The sequence below is a fragment of the Penicillium malachiteum genome (genome assembly GCF_028827825.1).
Source record: "Penicillium malachiteum strain IBT 17515 chromosome Unknown utg000003l:1.0-4950554.0:1.0-4952489.0, whole genome shotgun sequence".
In the NCBI taxonomy this organism is placed as follows: domain Eukaryota; kingdom Fungi; phylum Ascomycota; class Eurotiomycetes; order Eurotiales; family Aspergillaceae; genus Penicillium; species Penicillium malachiteum.
In genome coordinates this window covers 2,601,478-2,619,955 of record NW_026643096.1, presented here as the reverse complement: position 1 = coordinate 2,619,955, position 18,478 = coordinate 2,601,478, and the positions used below count along the sequence as shown (strand labels likewise).

The 18,478-nt window shown below is 47.2% G+C and overlaps 7 protein-coding genes across 7 annotated transcripts; 3 read left to right on the top strand and 4 right to left on the bottom strand.

Moving 5' to 3' along the window:
• Positions 1-1,205: 1,205 nt before the first annotated feature.
• On the bottom strand, positions 1,206-2,359 carry N7483_007333 (glycoside hydrolase family 16 protein; the record flags this gene model as incomplete). Its single annotated transcript, XM_057090770.1, has 2 exons — positions 1,206-1,500; positions 1,557-2,359. 2 exons carry the CDS (start codon positions 2,357-2,359, stop codon positions 1,206-1,208), a joined length of 1,098 nt encoding a protein of 365 aa, XP_056945511.1.
• A 1,841-nt stretch (positions 2,360-4,200) lies between these two features.
• On the bottom strand, positions 4,201-4,633 carry N7483_007332 (uncharacterized protein; the record flags this gene model as incomplete). Its single annotated transcript, XM_057090769.1, has 2 exons — positions 4,201-4,524; positions 4,631-4,633. 2 exons carry the CDS (start codon positions 4,631-4,633, stop codon positions 4,201-4,203), a joined length of 327 nt encoding a protein of 108 aa, XP_056945510.1.
• A 684-nt stretch (positions 4,634-5,317) lies between these two features.
• N7483_007331 (GH92 family glycosyl hydrolase) lies at positions 5,318-8,277 on the bottom strand (the record flags this gene model as incomplete). Its single annotated transcript, XM_057090768.1, has 10 exons — positions 5,318-5,690; positions 5,744-5,836; positions 5,900-5,970; positions 6,031-6,119; positions 6,180-6,721; positions 6,790-6,880; positions 6,935-7,450; positions 7,500-7,620; positions 7,680-7,826; positions 7,888-8,277. The coding sequence occupies 10 exons, from the start codon at positions 8,275-8,277 to the stop codon at positions 5,318-5,320; spliced, it is 2,433 nt and encodes an 810-aa protein (XP_056945509.1).
• Positions 8,278-8,538: 261 nt separating this feature from the next.
• On the top strand, positions 8,539-8,727 carry N7483_007330 (uncharacterized protein; the record flags this gene model as incomplete). Its single annotated transcript, XM_057090767.1, has 1 exon — positions 8,539-8,727. The coding sequence occupies one exon, from the start codon at positions 8,539-8,541 to the stop codon at positions 8,725-8,727; it is 189 nt and encodes a 62-aa protein (XP_056945508.1).
• Positions 8,728-8,970: 243 nt separating this feature from the next.
• Positions 8,971-13,547, bottom strand: smc4 (condensin subunit SMC4; the record flags this gene model as incomplete). The annotated part of the gene is made up of 3 exons (XM_057090766.1): positions 8,971-9,066; positions 9,121-9,198; positions 9,252-13,547. 3 exons carry the CDS (start codon positions 13,545-13,547, stop codon positions 8,971-8,973), a joined length of 4,470 nt encoding a protein of 1,489 aa, XP_056945507.1.
• A 717-nt stretch (positions 13,548-14,264) lies between these two features.
• On the top strand, positions 14,265-15,325 carry N7483_007328 (ELYS family protein; the record flags this gene model as incomplete). The annotated part of the gene is made up of 3 exons (XM_057090765.1): positions 14,265-14,418; positions 14,478-14,707; positions 14,762-15,325. 3 exons carry the CDS (start codon positions 14,265-14,267, stop codon positions 15,323-15,325), a joined length of 948 nt encoding a protein of 315 aa, XP_056945506.1.
• Positions 15,326-16,293: 968 nt separating this feature from the next.
• N7483_007327 (FG-nucleoporin nup42) lies at positions 16,294-18,373 on the top strand (the record flags this gene model as incomplete). The annotated part of the gene is made up of 4 exons (XM_057090764.1): positions 16,294-16,339; positions 16,393-16,473; positions 16,777-16,804; positions 16,864-18,373. 4 exons carry the CDS (start codon positions 16,294-16,296, stop codon positions 18,371-18,373), a joined length of 1,665 nt encoding a protein of 554 aa, XP_056945505.1.
• Between the last annotated feature and the right edge of the window lie 105 nt (positions 18,374-18,478).

Sequence of the window (18,478 nt, the reverse complement as noted above, 5' to 3'; positions counted from 1 at the left end):
GCCCAGGTGAATCGAGGTGCATATGAATTGTTTTATAGACTTTCACTGAAAAATCCTGTTTCACATAGTGAACCCCGAAAACTTTCACTGAACAATCCTGTTTCACATAGTGAAACCCGAAAGTCTGGCTGTGCCAATCGGCGCTCCGTGTCCGTGTCTGCGGGGCAATAGCTATGAAGCTATGCATGACGAAATGCTTCAATTTTGTTGGAGAAAAGACCGTCTGACCGATTATGCACTAGAATCCTGTCAGCAATTTAAGATTGGAATATGATTTGTCGGCAAAGTAAAACCAAGCTCAAGCTTTTATCATGACTTCGTGGCACCGTCCATAGGTGACGCCGTACGCCTAAACCCTTGCAAAATCGTAGCTTCAGAAATCTTTCCATGTTCTTTTCTTTTTTTCTTGCACAAGAAGATCACTCGGTGTTTTGTTGAAATGTTGCAAATCATGCAATTGTAAATCCCAATTCTACTTCATCTCCGATGGGTGCCCCATAAGTTGAGGCGGACACGGATAGCTAGACTATTCCTTGTCCGTCGGGCGGAATTGTTCAAACTCCAATCCCAGTCTCAACTCCGCTAATATTAATCCGAGTCGTAGTGATTAGTGATATAACACAAGGTGCACCTGGGCAGTGTACGCCGATTCGGCTTTCGGCGGTATGCAAGTGAGATTATAGGGAAGGTGGCGGAATATCTTTAGAAAAGGCAACTCAGAATTGATCATGCAAGGGAGACTGCGGATTAGCGGGGCTTTGCGTAAGTGGAAGGAGATGCGACTTGAATATGAAAAGGGCCAATGTCTTGGAAGGAATAAGAAATATGTACAGGTCATATGTGTATATGAACGAATGTTTTCCTAACGAACAAGGGCAACGCAGTAGCAAGCCTATACAACGCCAGGATGGTCAAACAGAGAACACGGATATCGACAAGAAAGTAATGAAACAGAAACCGGACACAAGGACCGAATGAAAAAGCTGATGCGAAAGGAAATGGTCATTATAGGGTCCCATGGCCACATCGGAGACCCCCGCAGAACGTGCAGGACACAAGAGACTCGTCGGATAATCAAGTCATAGCGGTGATTTGAAGGAAGCGATACCGCAGAGAGAAAGAAAACAAGTTCACAGAACTGTTTGAGACGATCGGAAGGAATCGATATAAAGAGGCCAGTTCGTTATAGGGTCGCGATTTCTCGTCTAGCTAACTTGTCGGTAGCCGCTGTTCCTCCATTCGCTCATTTTCCAGTCATTCTGAAAGTTCTCCGATTCGGCGAGCTGGTCGTTGTACTTAGTATCATCCAGTGCGTTTTCGAGACGGCCCTTGCTTCGCTGTCGGATACACCAGAAGGCGAATGCACCAATCAATGCAGCGCCCACAACACCAGCAGCGACGTAGATTCCGATGTGGGCACCCTCGCCGAGTTTAGCCCATTTCTCAGCCAGAGTCTCCGCCGGGGCTTTGTTCAGTTCAGTCACAGTAGTAGAGTTACCGCTAAGAGAAGGTCAGTCATCATGTATAGATGGATCTCCAAATAAAGAAATACTCACGAGATAACTTCAATGCTTTGCCAGTCACCAGACTCATTTCCATACTTGTACTCCTTGCCGGTGTGGAAATCATGGACACGAATACGCTGGACAACCATGGTGAAGGGGGCATCATCCCAGTCAACCAGACCTCCACCCCATTCAATAGTACCCGTCGATTCACCCTCCTCGCCCGAAGGCCAGATACCAACCTCAACCTGGCAGGGAGTCTGGGGGTAGTTCTTACCCCAGACAGTCAAAGATTCGGAGTAGTTAACAGTTCGAACCAAAGTACCATCGATCCACCATTCCAGTCGGTCATGATCCCAGTAGGTAGTGTAGTTATGGAACTCAGTATCGGCATTCTCGACGTAGTAGTTTGCGCCGCGATCGTATGTTGTAGTGTTTCCCTTTCCGAAAAAGTCGGTCTGTACTTCACTTGTGTTATATCCAACCCATTCCCAATCAATTTCATCAAGATCATCGGATTCCAAAACGATACTACTGATGATACCAGCACCCTTAGCCATCTTGACCCATGATTCGACGACTCCGAAGAAAATATAAAAGTTTGATTTCAACAGAAGAGACGATCCGTTTGAACTGAGGGTGAATTCGGCTCCTTCGTCGGTATAGTCGATGGATCCATCTGTCATGTCCCAAATAGTGGAGTCGAGCGTCTCGTTAAACCACCATGTGTGCTCAGTGCCCAGGGCTGAGTCTGCGGGACATGTTGTGTTGAGAGGATTACATGTTGTAGATGTCTGAGCGGCAGCATAGCTAGCTAAAGCTGCCAGAGTCGCAATGCTAAAGAAGTTCCTCATAATGTGTGTAATTGAAATGGCGATGATTCAAGTTCTCTCAGTGTTGTGGAGAAGTGGCACGGCGAAAAAAACCAGGTATAATGAAAGGACACGAGATTAATATCTCGCTTTGGTTATGTACTTTCAAAAAAGAATGGATGTGCTATAGATGAGCACTAAAAGAACCTTGGAAATGACAGGAAGTGGAAGTGACCACGAGCAAACGATGAAGAAGAAAGAAGTTGAACGCATCGAAGAGAAATCGGGGGGAAACGCCACATTAGATGTGGATATTTGTGGTACAACGCTACATTATAGTGTCTCTTAATGATTTTATTTTTATGAAAAAAAGCAAAGTGATTTTTCTTTTTTTTTTTGTAATTTTTCGTATGGCTACGGAAGTACGGAGTCACTTAGCGTAGAGTAAGGGGAAAAGATGCACTGTTATTATGATCGGGTACCCAACTAAACCAGACTGGGAAGATGTGAGTGACTCTGTACCTGAATCTAACCCAATGAAAGAGAATTCTAAGCTTGTTTAGGGTGTGGAAACCGATGAATTTGAGTCCTGTTATTGATATTTGTATTCATTGGCTGATCGGCTCTCTAATTTGACCGGGATCCACGGATAGATACAGAATCAGGAGACACACGGTCCCCTCTGAGGTTGATTTTACATGGGACGAAATTAGAATTGGAATGACATATAGCGGATTCAAAGTGGTTCTCTGAAATTACTAGTGCTCCGTTACAGTATCGTTTAATTCTTCCAACATTGAAGGCTTCTACGGAGTACAGAGTAAGGCTATTGGTACTCTGAGTTCTTAGATACAATACTTCTGATCTCTATCATGATCGACATGCCAAGTCAGGGTCAAATCGACAGGAGTATTTTGTTTTGGTCTAGACTCAAAAAGGGACTGCCCTGGCATGAACTTTCCGCATGTCTAGTTTCTTTCTGCTTCTTGCAGATAACTCAGGGGATCAAAACAGGTTTCCTGCATGAGCACATTTAGGCAAACGTCCAGAAATGTTTATCCGTTTGCCCCTTTTATGTCCTATTTTGAGACACTTAAAAAAACCTCATTTGAGCCGAAGTCATCCGGGTGGGTTTTTCTCCGCCGAATATCCACTTAAAATCACACTGGTTCGTTTACTAAGAAGCTAACAAGCGAGTTGGAGACCCCCACTTCAACGGGGACACTATAAAACGCCGTCATTGGTGTGTTCCCGAGGAATGTAAAAAGGCGAAGCTTTGAGGCGTCGCGCCAGTCCGTGATCAGTTGGTCTCATCGTGGATAATCTGAAATTGCTAATGTCAATCCTTCAAAATCAGTCTAAAATTACTCTTACGGCGTGAGAATCTGGATTAGTTAAGATCTGAAATTAGTATCTTTGTACTACATTGATTGATTATTCTCCCTAGTTCATATCAGGGGATAAGCATCATGCACATGTGCTCTATGGGAGATAATACCCTAAGACTTCAGGGCTTTCATAGTATGGAGCATTTGAGCACGAACATACGGAAATTTCGGACTCCTCATTAGCGGAGACCAATCCCTTAGTAGCAATTTAGACCGAATAATTTCACTGCAGCCTGGAAAATGATGGAATCCTGATTTACTTTGGTCTTATCATAAATGATCTATCGAATCATTAGAATAGGTACACATGTGCACTTATAGTATTCACGTTATCATATCTCATATCATCGTAACCCAATCCATCCATCAATGTTAGGTAGGCATTTGCACTTTATAATTCTTCCATCTCAAGAAGGATGGTGGAATTCCTCTTCCTTGCCCCGCTAGAAGAAAGAAAAAACTAGGACACCCCCACCCCTATATACCAATTTCATCTCAACTGACATACACTCTAGCCGGGCGTCGGACATCATCCCGATATCTCCGTGAACTGCGAGACCGAGGTTTCTCAACAACATCAATATAGGACCCAGTGCTTCTCCTTCTATGGCCCCGAGATCGAGTAATTGGTGGTCGATATCCGACATCCGTCTCTCCACCACTTAACGCCCCAGGCATTCGACAAAGATGCCATACCCACATAAGAAGCAGAGTGCCGGCAATAGATCCGATCACAATACCTGCTATGGCACCACCCGAGAGTGTACTTGGACATCCATCATCTGTTGCACGAGGAGTAAGAGTGAAATCGACTGGGGCCTATGAGAAAGGAAAATTAGCGATTGAATAAGGGTTGTTTTCAGGTTCTGGATCTCGGATCCGTTCGGAATTTGCGATTTGCACCGTGGAAATAGTATACACTGACCATTTTGATTATCGATCCTTTTCAGCCTCGAATTTATGTTCTTTCAAAAGTGATAATAAGGCTCGTGAACTTTTCTTGTAACAAATAAGTCGTGGGCAAATTGTAATCTCTGTGATGGATTCCCGGTTTCACCAAATAGCCTGATGGATTGCGAATTTGCGAGGAACGTCCGACCGTAACAGAAATGCAAAAATCCCATTGAATCTCACAGTCAATGGTCTTTCATCTTATACCTTCCTCCCCTCATCAAGGAATACAGGAATACCCTTTGTCCTCGATCTTCTAATCCTTCTATCCCGCGCTGACGTCAAAGGAACGTCGACCTAGGCGTCCTGAAAGAGCAACGATCTACTTCGTTCAAGGATACAAACCTGGAACCCTGTTCAACAATTCAACTTTTTTCTCCTTCATTGGCCATGGAGATAAAGAAAGAAAAAACCCAATGATGAGAATGGCGTTGCCTTCGGCCGCGAATTGGCTCTGGGGGACCCTGCAAAGCTGGTTTGCATACATGCGGGGATATGTACATCGATGTCGCACAGCAGATGTGGGTTGTTTGTGTTTGGCATTGAATGGGGCTACTGAAAAACATGTCTTGGATGAATCATCATTGAACTCTGTCGAGTCTGTTTCTGCATGTCTTGGAGATCACCAACCCCGACAAGCTAACCTAAACACCAGTACTGTTTAACTCAATTCCACATGGCCAGGCGACGGAGGAACATCACCACTCTCCCACACTGTAGCGTTATTACCGAGCTCGAACTCAATAGTTCCACCATTTGTCATAACATCGTCATGCTCAAACCAGTTCTTCACCCATTGCTTACCATTGATCTTCACGCTCTGCACATAATATCCATCATCTAGCCCAGTAGCGGAAATCCGTAACGTCTTGTTCCCGTTGATAGTCATATTCAAGTCCGGGAACCACGGCGAAGAGAGTAGGTAGACAGGTTGCGTGACAATAGGATAGATGCCCAACATCTGCCACAAAAGCCATGAATTCATGGCTCCAGCGTCGCTGTTCCCAGGGATACCGTAGTTGGCATCATGGAAGCTGTTATGGAATTGGTTCAGTAATGACTCTGATGACTTAGTAGAGTGACTCACTATTGATTGGCAAGACTACGTGTCTGTGCGACGCTCTTGTGCTGCTTGTTGATATAGTTGTACAAATATGGCGTGGCGAAGTCAGGCTCGTTCCTGGATTCAGGTTTCAATTGGTTAACTGATAATCCTCGAGATTAATGCAATCAAAATACATACCCGATGTTCATTAGTGTGGTGATACCGGCTCCATTTGCACCTAGGTTCTGAATAGACATTTCTGGCTCAAACTAATAAAGGGGCGAGTGGTTAGTCTCTGCGGATATAGATGGTATGAGTGTTCATCTTACCATCATATCAAGACGCGAATCGAATTTGTCCGAGCCTCCCATGAGCTTGATAAGTGTCTCAACATCATGCGGAATGACAAAAGAATATTCTGAGACATCGCATTAGTTCTCCTACCACCACTCTCTCTAGATTATGGCAGTAAACTCACCCCAGGGAACACCCTCGTATGTGTATGAGCTCCACTCACAACCAAAACAGATACGCGGATCATAGTCAGTGTTGTTAAAAGACCCATCCGAAAGCTTTGGCGCCAGGAATCCAGTAAAGTTCAAACTCTTCACACTTGGATCCCAGATATTCTGCCATCCAGCAGATCTATTGACATATTTCTCCACGTCGCCAGGCTGTTCACCCTTAGCGACCTGACTAACAGCAAAGTCATTGAGACTGTACTCGACAGTGCGGGAAATACAGCGCGTGTTATGGTCCTCTGAGACGTAGCCTAGCTCTTTCCAGTCATCCAAAGCACCACGGCCTTCCTTTGTGCTAGCCGTGTAATCGGTATAATCGAATGTGTTGTAGGGGGTCACCTCGGCATTCTTGACCATGGCTGCGTATCCATCAGTCCAGTTAATGGCTCCTCGGAGTCCCTTCACATATGCATCGGCTAAGACGTTGTCTGCATCGGAACCACCTTGAACAAGACCGTTCCAGTTTCCGGATCTCCCGTCTGGCATGTACCCTTGATATCTATTATTGGAACTACTGGTTAGCTCAACTGCAAAGAAGAACGTGATTCTGGGACGGAATGATATTACTTCCAGATATCAATGAGCGCCCGGATCATAGACTCGTAGTAATCGGGTTGAAAGATATGATAGAAGCTGACAGTGCAGCGAAAGATGTCCCCTGTTTACTATCAGTGAAATTTGCCATGAGGAAACATCTGATTTTAACACTCACACATAGTATAGAAGTCATCCCAGAAAGGCTCGCCAGAATCCCACAAGGGATTCTCGCCGGAGCGGTCCGACGGCATCAGATGGATGAAGTACAGAGAGCTGTAGAGTAATCTGATATTTGTGGCGTTCGCTGAATTGTCCAATGGAACATGGACTTTATTGAAAACATCTTCATTCCACTCCTTGACTGCGTCGGCCACAGTGTCATTCAGTGACCATGAAGGAATCTCTTTTTCGATGTAGGAGCGAGCTCGGTCGGTTGAAATGGAGGAAATGCCCACACGGGAGATAACTTGTGAAGCAGAGCTAGAGTCCCAACTAAAGAGAGCACCGATTCTGTTGGTCATCGGTCCGGAAACCACCTTGTTCGTTTTGTTTCCATATGTAGGCTGGCTGATTCCGCCATTTGCCGTGTTTTGATATCTTGGAATGGGATCAGTATTAACACCGCTGAATGTCTGGGCCTGATCTGGAGCTTCAGAGAACTCTCCATAGAAGTATACGGTGAAGGGTGCACCTTGAAACGTCAGTCAGTAATTCTCTTAACAGATGAGCTGAAGGATTACCATTATTCCATCCGCCAACATAAGTTCCATATCCAGTGTAAGACTTGCCATCTTCTTCGATCTGAATCTCTCCGCCAACATAGAACTGGCTTCCTGAGTCACCGGGTGCTCCAGGGAGATACTAACATTAACTGTTAGCAGGTGATTCGAACTGTTCACATCGATATTCTGGACACCTACATGAGACACGTCAACAAGAACATGCTTCTCCCCTTCTGGGAACGAATAGTTCATAATACCAGCATGACGCGATGCAGATAATTCAACAGTGATACCATTCTCCAGCTGAGTCTTATAGTATCCCACACTCGCCGTGTCATTCCCAACCTAATTGATATCACAACTTCACATCAGTCTACCTCCGACACAACATTTGGATCGGTCTTACTTTCGGCTGACTATATGTCTGATTATCAAGAATGTTAACCGGAGAATCAACCAAAGTCAGGGGCATCTGAGCGATCAACCCATATTTTGGTGCACCACCAGTACCACTCTCATGCATCATGCTGATTCCGGTAACATTGCCGTCTGGCGTCCACCCGCCATTCAAAACGGCTGTAGTCCAATTGACAGCTGTTGAATCAATACCGACCTTCGCAACGCCAAATGGACGCGCACCTCCAACGAAGGTATCTCCTCCGCCGTATCCCGTTCCATCAGGGCCCTCGGAGCCGATGAATACATTCACATACTGAGAGAGATCTACCTCGGCCGCGACGGTGCCAGTGAGCAGGACTAGTCCCAACGTGGGGAATAGTCGTGGTTTCCACAACATTTAATCTGTAAGGATGACTGAGACAGATATTATACGCTTGTCGTGTCTTTTCAAGACGAAGCTGAAACAAGGAAGATCCTGCGCCTCCCTCATTCTTATACATTCCCCGGCGCACAATAACTCCGATCCTTACTTGGATGAGTGTAACCTTCATTTGTGAATAGATCGCCGATCTCTACATTGCAGAGTCGATCCCTTGTCAATGTTTGTCAATTGCTTCGCTTTACCCCGCATCCTGCATCAATGCACGCGGCATATACAATGGATCTGAGGAGTCGGGAATCCGTGCTCCGTGGGGTTAGCAACGCCATGACATATTTGATTGGCAAGGTCACCGAGTGCAATGTAACACCCGATGATACCTTGAAGGTCTTATACTGCTTTGGAAATCTAGACAAGCCGAAAAGTGGACCTGGGCGAAGCTTCCCCCACACTGATGTTGAGGATTAGCCTAAACGCGCTATCGGGCTTATGTGCGAACTTCTAATCATACCATGGCATATTCACATCCATTCTTGAAAATCAATATCAACTTTGAAGATTGAGGTAGAAAAACAATATGCATTCAAAAATCCAAATACTCCAACCCATGATATCATCAGAAAGAACAAGCAACCTTATCCAGCCACCTGCCTATCCCCGGATGCTGAGGAAACAATAAAAAAGAAAACATGCAATACTATCTTCTATTCATTATCGACCCTCGATGTAGTCTCGGTTCTCAATCGTGACACTCTTGGTCATATGGTTGACCTTGTAAACACCGACAAGTCGAGATGCAAGTTCGAACTGTAAGATTTTGTTAGTGAAGGCACATATCAGGGGATTCCATTGGTAGCGTACCATGTTATTTCTCAAAGAGATGACGATAAATTGAGCATCCTTCGTTCGCTCCTTGATATATGAAGCAACAATAGAAACCTATAGTATCTAGTCAGTGTGCGGTTCAATATGAAATAAGGGGCAATACTCACATTTCGGAAATCCAAAGCAGCATCAATCTCGTCCATGACATAAAGCGGAGTAGGCTTGTAGTGATGTAAAGCGAAAACCAGTGCCAAACTGGACAGTGTCTTCTCACCACCGGACAAGTTACCAATGTTCTTCCAACTCTTCTTCGGCGGCATGACGGAGAAAAGAATACCTTCGGAGAAAGGATCCAAGGAATCAACAAGTTCTAGCTCAGCATTTCCACCCATGGTGATCATCTGGTACATCTCCTTGAGACGGAGAGAAATAATACCAAAGCCTTCCATGAAGCCATTCAAACGAGCTGAACGGAGACCATCCAAACGAGCCTTGGCACTGTCACGGGTTGCGAGAGCAGTGGTCAAGTCTGCAGATCGAGATTCATGCTCTGCAGACCGGCGACGGTATTCTTCAATGACAGCAAGGTCGACAGATGCGTTCTGAACCTTCTCCTCCAGAGTCACAATGACTGCCTTCAGAGATTCCTTGTTCATTGCATCCAGCTCGTCCTTGGTGTACATCTGAAGCTGCGTAGACTCTTGCTCTTCGCCCAAGTCGCTGACATTTTGCAATGAGAGCTTGGAAAGCTTCTCTTCCCAGTATCGACTGCGCTTCTGGTTCTCGGCCAGAGCCTTCTGGTTCTCCTCCAACTTATTCCGCATCTCAATTTCGGTGGCACGGGTTTCATTGAGTTCGGCCACCTTCTCATCGAGCTCTGTTTTAACACCCGCGAGCTCCTCCTTCTTTGTTTCGAGGGCCTTCATATAGATATTAGCATCTGCATTTTGTTCATTCGTTATATTGTTGGATCGGCTTACCTCCTGCGCCTCGTCGGCCTTCTGTCTCCAGCCAGAAGCGTCGCTAGCCTGGTTTGCAATATCTTCCTCCAGCTTCTCCAAGTCCTCTGTGATTTGATTGATCTCCTTCTCGGACCCATCGCGAGCCTTAGTATGCTTGTTGATGAGTTTCTCATTCTTAGACTTTTGGACTTCAGCGTTGGAAATCTCATCTGACAGCATGCTTATCTGCTCCTTGAGACCATCGACCTTGGCTCTTTGTCCACGGAGACGGACACCACCAACCTCCATGATCTTACTTTGCAAGCTCTGGATCTCTTCCTCAATGCCGCTCTTTTGGTTGTTGAGGTCCTCGATCTCTTCATTGATGGCTTCGATCTGTTCTTCGAGCGCAGCTGCCTGTGATTCATCGGATTTGGATGGCTTATGCTCCGCACTGATCTCTTTAATTCGTCGTTGAGCATCTACAAGACTGCGCTTGGCACTATCGATCTCGATGATGATCTTTTGGATCTTGGTCTCAACGCGTGGAATTTCCTCGGTTTTTTCGCGAATTTGAGACTCAATGTTCCCACGCTTTTCTGAGAATGCTTGGAATTTGCGCTCCAACTCCTCGAGGTCTGACTCGAGACGGGCAACTTGTTCCTTGGTAGTATCTGCGACTTGCTTTGAGGACATTCCACCACGCGCAACACGAGTACCACCACCACTCATAGTTCCAGAAACGTCAATTAATTGACCATCCAAGGTCACCACACGCCATCGGCGAGCGCCATAGGCGATTCGGTTCGCTTGTTCAAGATCCTTGGCGACAAGGGTGTTCTGCATCACGCTGTAGAAGGCGGGTGCGAACTTTTCATCTTTAGGCTTAACGAGATCAAATAGACGAGGAACGCTCTCGGGTGTGTAGATCGTGGACATGTCACGACGAGGAAGGCGGTCCAAAAGAATGAAGTTCGCTCGACCAAGGTTGTTCTTGCGCAGATAGTCAATACATTGCTGACCAACTTCTACGGTCTCTACCACCATGTTGTCCAGAGCTGAGCAAGCGGTGGAGATTGCAACATCGTACTTCTCATCGATGGTGCCTAGGTTACCAAGGCGACCATGAAATCCATCGATACGCCCAGATTCCTTGAGCCGCATCAGCCCAGTCAAAACGCTACCGCGATTCTGCGTGCTAGCAAGGCTACCTCGCGCTTCCTCTGCCTTTTGGCGGGCAGTGGAGACGTGCGCACGAACTTCAGGTTCACGTGCTGTGTACTTTTTCAGGTCGTGGTTTAGCTTCGCCACTTCGGCTTCCAAGGTTTCTTTCTGAGCTTGTCGTTCCTCCAGGTCAGCTTGCTTGCTCTCCAAAGTCTCCTCGATCGAAGCGATCTTGCCATGTGCCTCTTTAAGCAAGACAGCACCGGCATTACTCCGTTCGCGCAGAATATCGAGTTCACTCTGAGCGACCGCAACAGCGGACTGTTTCTTGTTGATTTTCTCGTTCCAAGGCTCCAAGGACTTCTGCTTGGCTGCAATCTGATCCGAAAGACCCTGGGTCTTGCCTTTGAGACTCTCCCGGATAGAGTTCAGCTCCTCTTCTTCGTCCTTCATTTCCTTTTCGAGGTCGGTCGTCTCGTTGGTCTTCTTCTCAATATCATCGGTGAATTTCTCAACCAAGCTCTGGCACTCTGAGGCAGCAAGTCGACTCGTTTGCATGGTTTTTTCCAGCTTCTTATGCTTGCCGACCAAGAACTTCTTCTTCTCCTCAAACTTGACGGACTCCTTGTCGTACTTGGCCATTTCTTTGAGAAGATCCTGTACCTCCTTCTCCATTGATTCGTATTCCCGGACGCCACGCTTGTAGACCTTTTCGAGCTCCTTGATGCCGGACTCATTTCCTTCATGCTTCTCAAGCTCCATGTTCAAGAGCTCCTGCATTTGAAGAATAGCCTCCTCCGTGACACGAACATTGTCAACACACTCGTCAATGTAAATCTGATAGAGCGCAGACTGCTTCTGAGAAAGCTCGTTTTCGTCCCGAAGATATGCCAGCGCCTTGTTTTTCTTGTCTTCAAGCGCACTCTTCTCCTTCTCGACGTGCTGAACACGGTTGTTCTTTTCAACACAAACGTCATTCAATCCCTCGAGCTCAGTGGCTGCCTCGTCGATCGGAGTCTTGTATTTTGAGGTTCCGATGATATCTTCGAGATACTCGAGAAGACCTTCATCATGGTCGCCCGTAGCTTTCGCTTTCATCTGAGCAATAGACTCGACCTCACCCTGCAGGATCAGGAAACGCTTATGGTCAAGATCAATGCCACGGTCACGAAGGAAAGTCGTTACGGCAGTGAAATTTGTCTCTTTCCTGTTCATGTAGTATTTGCTGGTATTGTTCTTGAATGCTCGTCTGGAGATGATCAGTTGGGAATCTGGAATGACTTCGTGGCCGCCGTCGGGAAGGTCGAGGACTTGTTCGAAATAGACTTCTACTTCACAAAATGGTAGGTTGGGATGTTCAGCGGAGTTGTGGATCAAGGCCGAGATTTTGCCCTGTCGCATCTTGCTAGCACGGAAGCCAAACACAAATAGAAGGGAATCGATAACGTTGGACTTGCCGGATCCGTTCGGTCCGACCACAGATGAGAAAGATGCATGGAACGGACCAACGACCTGCTTTCCTGCGTAACTCTTGAAGTTGTTGAGAATCAAGTTCTGGATGATCATTCGGGGCTTGACTTCAGCGGGTTCCTCGAGGGCGGGGGCTGCCATATTTCTCGATTTCATGACGATGTCCATGGGCTTTTCCAAAACGGTCGAATTCGGGTTGATGTAGGATATCTGGGATTTCGGTTCCTCGGGTTGTTTCGACGGCGACTGGTTGACGGCTGATTCGGTGATATCGGAGAGAGGAGGTACACTTTCCCGGTGAGCCCGCGTTTCAGGCTCTGGCGATGCGGACGGCTCTGGAGTGGGAAGTGAGCCCTTGGCCGGTTTAGGCGTAATCGAACCACCACTTATGCGGGAATGTGCCATACTATGTCTTTTTAAAGCCGCTTGGCTAGAGGGGGAATGGGGATCTTCCATTTCCACCGCCTCAACACTCTTTCTCTTCAACGCTGCATTGTTAGAGGGAGATTCGGGATCGGCCTCCACCGAGACCACGCTGGCTCCCTCATCGTTCTCGTGGTTTTCGTCGTTTTCGTCGTTTTCGTCGTTTTCGTCCGTATCTGTGACCTGTGAAGCGTCGGATTCTTCTGCGATTGATGGTCGCGATCTGCGGGCCGGCCGCGCAGTGGAAGGTGTCGTTGGTTCAAGCTTCATGTGGCTGCGCGACACCCGTTTCGTCTTCTTGGGGACTGGGGTATAGTCCTCTTCCTCAACCTCATCATCATCCTCATTTGCTGAAGGTGTGGGTGTTACATTTCCAGGGTCCTCCGATTCAGAGGTCTCTTCGACGACGTAACTCTTGCGCGGCGCAGAGCGTCGCGAGGATCGGCCTTTTGCGAGTGAAGCCATTATGAGCGGATACGTCGAAGCGCTTGCTTCATGGGGCGCGAGGGGTGGGGGGTAAAGATTTGATGATGAAAGACACACGCAGCAACTGCGGGAAACCTTAAGAAAGTGGGTTGTTTACGTCCGGCCCAAATAGGAATGGCACCGATTTCTGCCATAACATAGAGACTTTGGGGTGTTTGCACTGTTTGACTTTACACAAGTGTTACATGAGGACTCTGTATGTCAATAAAGATTGGTTCACTATATGGCCCTTTCAAGACTTGCGACTTTTCCCATTTTCTTCCATATACTTGATAGTTTCATTCAGATTCGTCAGTTTGATACTTTTTAGGCTGTAGCATTATCAAAGTACATAATCCCCGAAGGGAAACTTTAACTTTCCGCCGGCTGCCAATGTGTAAGGTGGCTTTTGGCTTTTACTAGCAACAAATTCCAACATCTATAGGTTTCAAATGAAAAGCATATTGTCAGACAGAGTAAAGGACTAGGTGTCTGGATGAGACGAATTCTATGTGCTACCTGGAGGTTGAGTCACTTGAGTGAGTGGTAGGTAAGCTACAGGGTCTCAGCAAATGTGCAGAGTTGACCCTCACCGCCTTGGTCATACCGTTCCATTACTCAATTACAATACATATATTACGTCAGCATCTCTCGTTGGTGCGGAGCTCTTTGATATCTCCTACATTTCTCAAAAAAATATTGACAACACTCGCAACCATGGCGCCATGGGAGGATTTTGGTCAAATATTCAGCTTCAACAAGAAATATCATTATGACACCAAACTTGTCGAACAGATTAACTCTAACCGCCGCGCGTTAGAGAACCATCTCTTCGTTGACCGGCTGTTGGGTTTACTCGGAATCAAAGGAGGTTCGTACAGCTTGAGATCCAGTTCCTGTATTCGCGACTAACCATCAATCTCTCCATAGTGACCAAGGTCTATCCCCCGAAGACCAATGCTGACCTCCGATCGCTGGTCGATCACATTATCTCCTCCGAATTAGACATCCATCACAAACAAGCCTTGATTTACTACATTCTCAAAGACTGTCGCAGTGCGCCAGAGGCGGCAGCGCAGTTCGCGCGCTCCTGTCACTTGCCTGAGAAATATCGCCTGGTCATTGAAGGCCTCTGGAACATGGACCGTCTTGAATTTCGGGTATGTTTTGTAGTCCTTTACATGCACCGCTCTGACTAACGAAGATCTTGATAGCGCGCAATCGAATATCTTGCAGAGCCCTCTCTTATCCCTACCTTCCCGGATGAAATCCTGTACGCTCTCACTCTTTCGCAACTCCCGAAGCATGACGATGGCCTAGCTATCGCCTATTATCTCACTGCCTCGCCGCCTTTGGCTACCGAGAAGATCCAACGAGCCTTCTTCGAGACTCTCTGTCGATCAAATGTCACCGAGGCATTCTACTTTTCAAGGAAATACGATGAATCTCAGCGCCAAAGCTACTTTTCTCAGCTGGTTGAGTTCATCCACCGAACTGCGCCTGGCCAAACCCGCAGTAAGCGTGCGATGGAGTTGGTTGGGCTGCCGCTAGATGAGTACGAGGAGGAGTGGTTTGAGGAAAATTTGCTCCGTGGCAGTGCCAGCACGCTTCCAGGAGCTAAAGATACCCTCTTGATGCGACGCCTGGCAACAGGCAAGGTGGATGATCTTGGGGTAGAGTTGGAGGCATTGGGCGGCAAGAAGGTGGATGGACTCAACTGGGATGATCTACGGGAGAGCATGCGGAATACCCAGACTGGCGCTGCCCTGGCAGAATGATTTGTAATGATATCTAAGATTTAAGGAGGGATAAACAATCGGAGTTTCGGTCTTATTAAAACTTGAACCTACACACTGACCATGGAGGTGATGTCCGATCACCGTGACATTTATGAGTGTACTATATCTACCCGCAAACATCAACATTATGATTTCCATCAATACAACCGTAGAGACGGACATCTGGAGAGTTTATGTAAGTTTCAAGTTCAACATTACTACCACAAGCAGTAGCTTGAGTGCCCAGGTGGTAGTAGTAGGCAGAATCAATGATCAATGTTCATGCCAGTAGCCCCATATCAATGTACTGGCAGTATGTACCATGTGCAAACTTGAATACATCCTAGTCATTGATACTAGTACTTATATTACGTAATAGCTTCAACTTGAAGGTTGACATCTGGAGAGCTCCAGCACTTGAGTAGTCTGTAGTACTATGTATACACATCGTGATGCACATGTGTGCACTCAGGCTCACGTCCGAGTCGGGCAATACTACTATCTATATATATCTTACCCTGCGCCACCCGTTTGAGATCATTCAAGTTTGTGAGCGGCTTTGACAGTGCAGGTGCACATGTGACAAGTATAAACCTTGAAACGCATTCATCCAAACCACTTTCTATTCACTGCATCAATTGCAACTTGAAGAATATCTAAACTCAATAGTTCAGGCTAAGAACCGAGTCCTTAGTTAATTGCTAAGAACCGATAAGCGATAAGCGTATCGATAAGGTTAGCGCAACCCGGGAAAAACAGCTTCGACCGATGTTCTCATTAGACGCGTTGTATTCCCTTTCAACAGACTTTATTCTTTTCTATTAAATCGAAATCATTACCTCTTTCAGACCAATTTTACTTGGGACTATATCGAGCGCTGCCTGACGCCTTATTATTGCCCCGGTTAGGGCATCACAGTGAATCCATCTCAATTGCGAGACTAGCGCCAATGCGGTCATAGCTTGACAATGGTCGCCTGTAAATTCTTCCAGCAGGGTCGCTGCAGATATGGCGGTAAGTATCTTATGGACTCAGAATATAGAGCAAGCTTTGCTAAGACTGTCTAGATTCCTGCAAATTTGAACATCCCGGCCGTACGACGGGCTTATCAGGCAATCGATTTGGTGCCCTATCTGGAGGGTTTGGGGGTGAGTGATTTCGATCTGATAGTTTGCTATATATGGAAATTCGTTTTAAAATAAACCGACCACCTTGGAGCTGCCAGTGTCCTGCAACTTCACTCTCCTGTCTCATCCAGATGTCCCTACCACCTGTCTCCCCACACCCTTCCCCTCACTCATCATCTTTGTGAACCCTTTGATTTGTCTTCGCTATTACTTTTGTATTGATCTTGCACAAAACCCAAATGGGTCTATTTCAAACCATGGTGTCTCATTGGAAAAACTATTGGAGAGGCTCGGCCAGAGAATCTAACCATCGTCCCCCTCTAGGTCAAGATTCACAAAAGCAACAGTCCAAGTGAGTCCCAGTCTGGCATTCCAACCTCTTCAGCTTCTTGCAAACTAACATAACGACAGCTACAATTTGAAACACGATGATATCAAGGTGGACCTCACTCCCGGACAAGGTCGACCACAATGGGTATTCTCATCGTACGCACCGCTTCGCGATCTTCCGCGCCAGCTATTTGGTGGCCCTCAACGAGAGCAAAGCATGGAAGAGATGCGCCTCCGTCACTACCAAGCTGTAGCTGCTGGTAATCCAGCCCAGGCAATCCAAGAGGCTGAAGCTTTGTACGAAGAGTCTGTGAATCAGATGAATACCGCCCTGAATGATATCAACGGTGCTATTAAGTACATCACTGATGGCGCTAATGAGCATCCGAACCGAATCGATATCACTGAGGGTAACACTGCCCCAGCTCCAAACCAAGCACCAGCAGCTGGCCAGAGTGCCTTTGGACAACCTGCCTTTGGACCACCATCCGCTCCCAATCAGGCCTCTAATCAATTTGGAGGTTCTTCCTCTGGCTGGGGACAGCCCTCACAGCCTGCACAACCCGCACAACCCACACAACCTGCATTTGGCGCCCCATCAGCTTTCGGTCAGCCTGCCACCCTCGGACAGAGCCAAGGCTCTGCGTTTGGACAACCATCTACTCTTGGTCAAGGTTCCGCTTTTGGCCAACCATCGTCACTGGGACAAGGCTCTGCGTTTGGACAACCCTCAACCGTCGGTGGTCAGAGTGCATTTGGACAGCCATCAACCGTCGGTGGTCAGGGTGGATTCGGAAAACCAACCTTCGGTCAGTCAGGATTCGCCCAGGCCGCCAACAATAAGCCCGGCTTTGGACAACCAGCATTTGGCCAGCCCTCAGCGCCAGCAGCACCAGCGGCACCTTTCGGTGCTGCCGCTACAGCTTCTCCCTTCGGTGCTGCTGCCAACCAACAAACCAACGCATCCCCATTCGGCCAAGTAGCTGCCCAGCAACCCGCTGCTACGTCTGGATTCGGCCAACCATCAGGATCCGGAACCTTCGGTCAACCATCTACAAAACCCTCACCATTTGGTCAACCCCAACAGCCACAACCAGCTCAGCCAACTCCATTCGGGCAGCCATCCGCGCCCTCAGCCGGCAACGCATTCGGGGCGCCATCAAAACCTGCCGCTCCCTTTGGTCAACCCGCTGCAGCACAAGGGTTACCAGTAACCAATGCTGATGTTGGCCCACCCGCATACCTGGCGAGTACAAAGCCTGGTGAATTGACCCCCGTTCCAAGACTGCAGGGTGAAACCCGGCGCGATCCTAACACTCAGCGTCTCACCATGTGGAAAGGTCAGCGCGTACAATATGTCGATGATCATCCATGTTACATACACCCCGAGGATAACGAGACGCTTGTTCGTGTAAATTTCCCCGACGGGGCCCCTGAACCTGGGACTTTCCGTGACTCTCAAGGAGAGCCCGAGGAGTATACCCCCGAAATCGAGGAGATGTACAAGTTTTTCTTGGCCAACGGCCGCTTCAAGGACGATATCATACCACCGGTGCCACCGAAGAAAGAGTGGATCAGCTTTGATTTCTAAGACTGTTCTGTGTGGCTTGAATTTCTTCTTGAGAAATTGCATGGATTTGAAATGTGTTATGGCTTTCGGTTCAATGTTTCTGATGTGTACTTTTATACGAAGCAG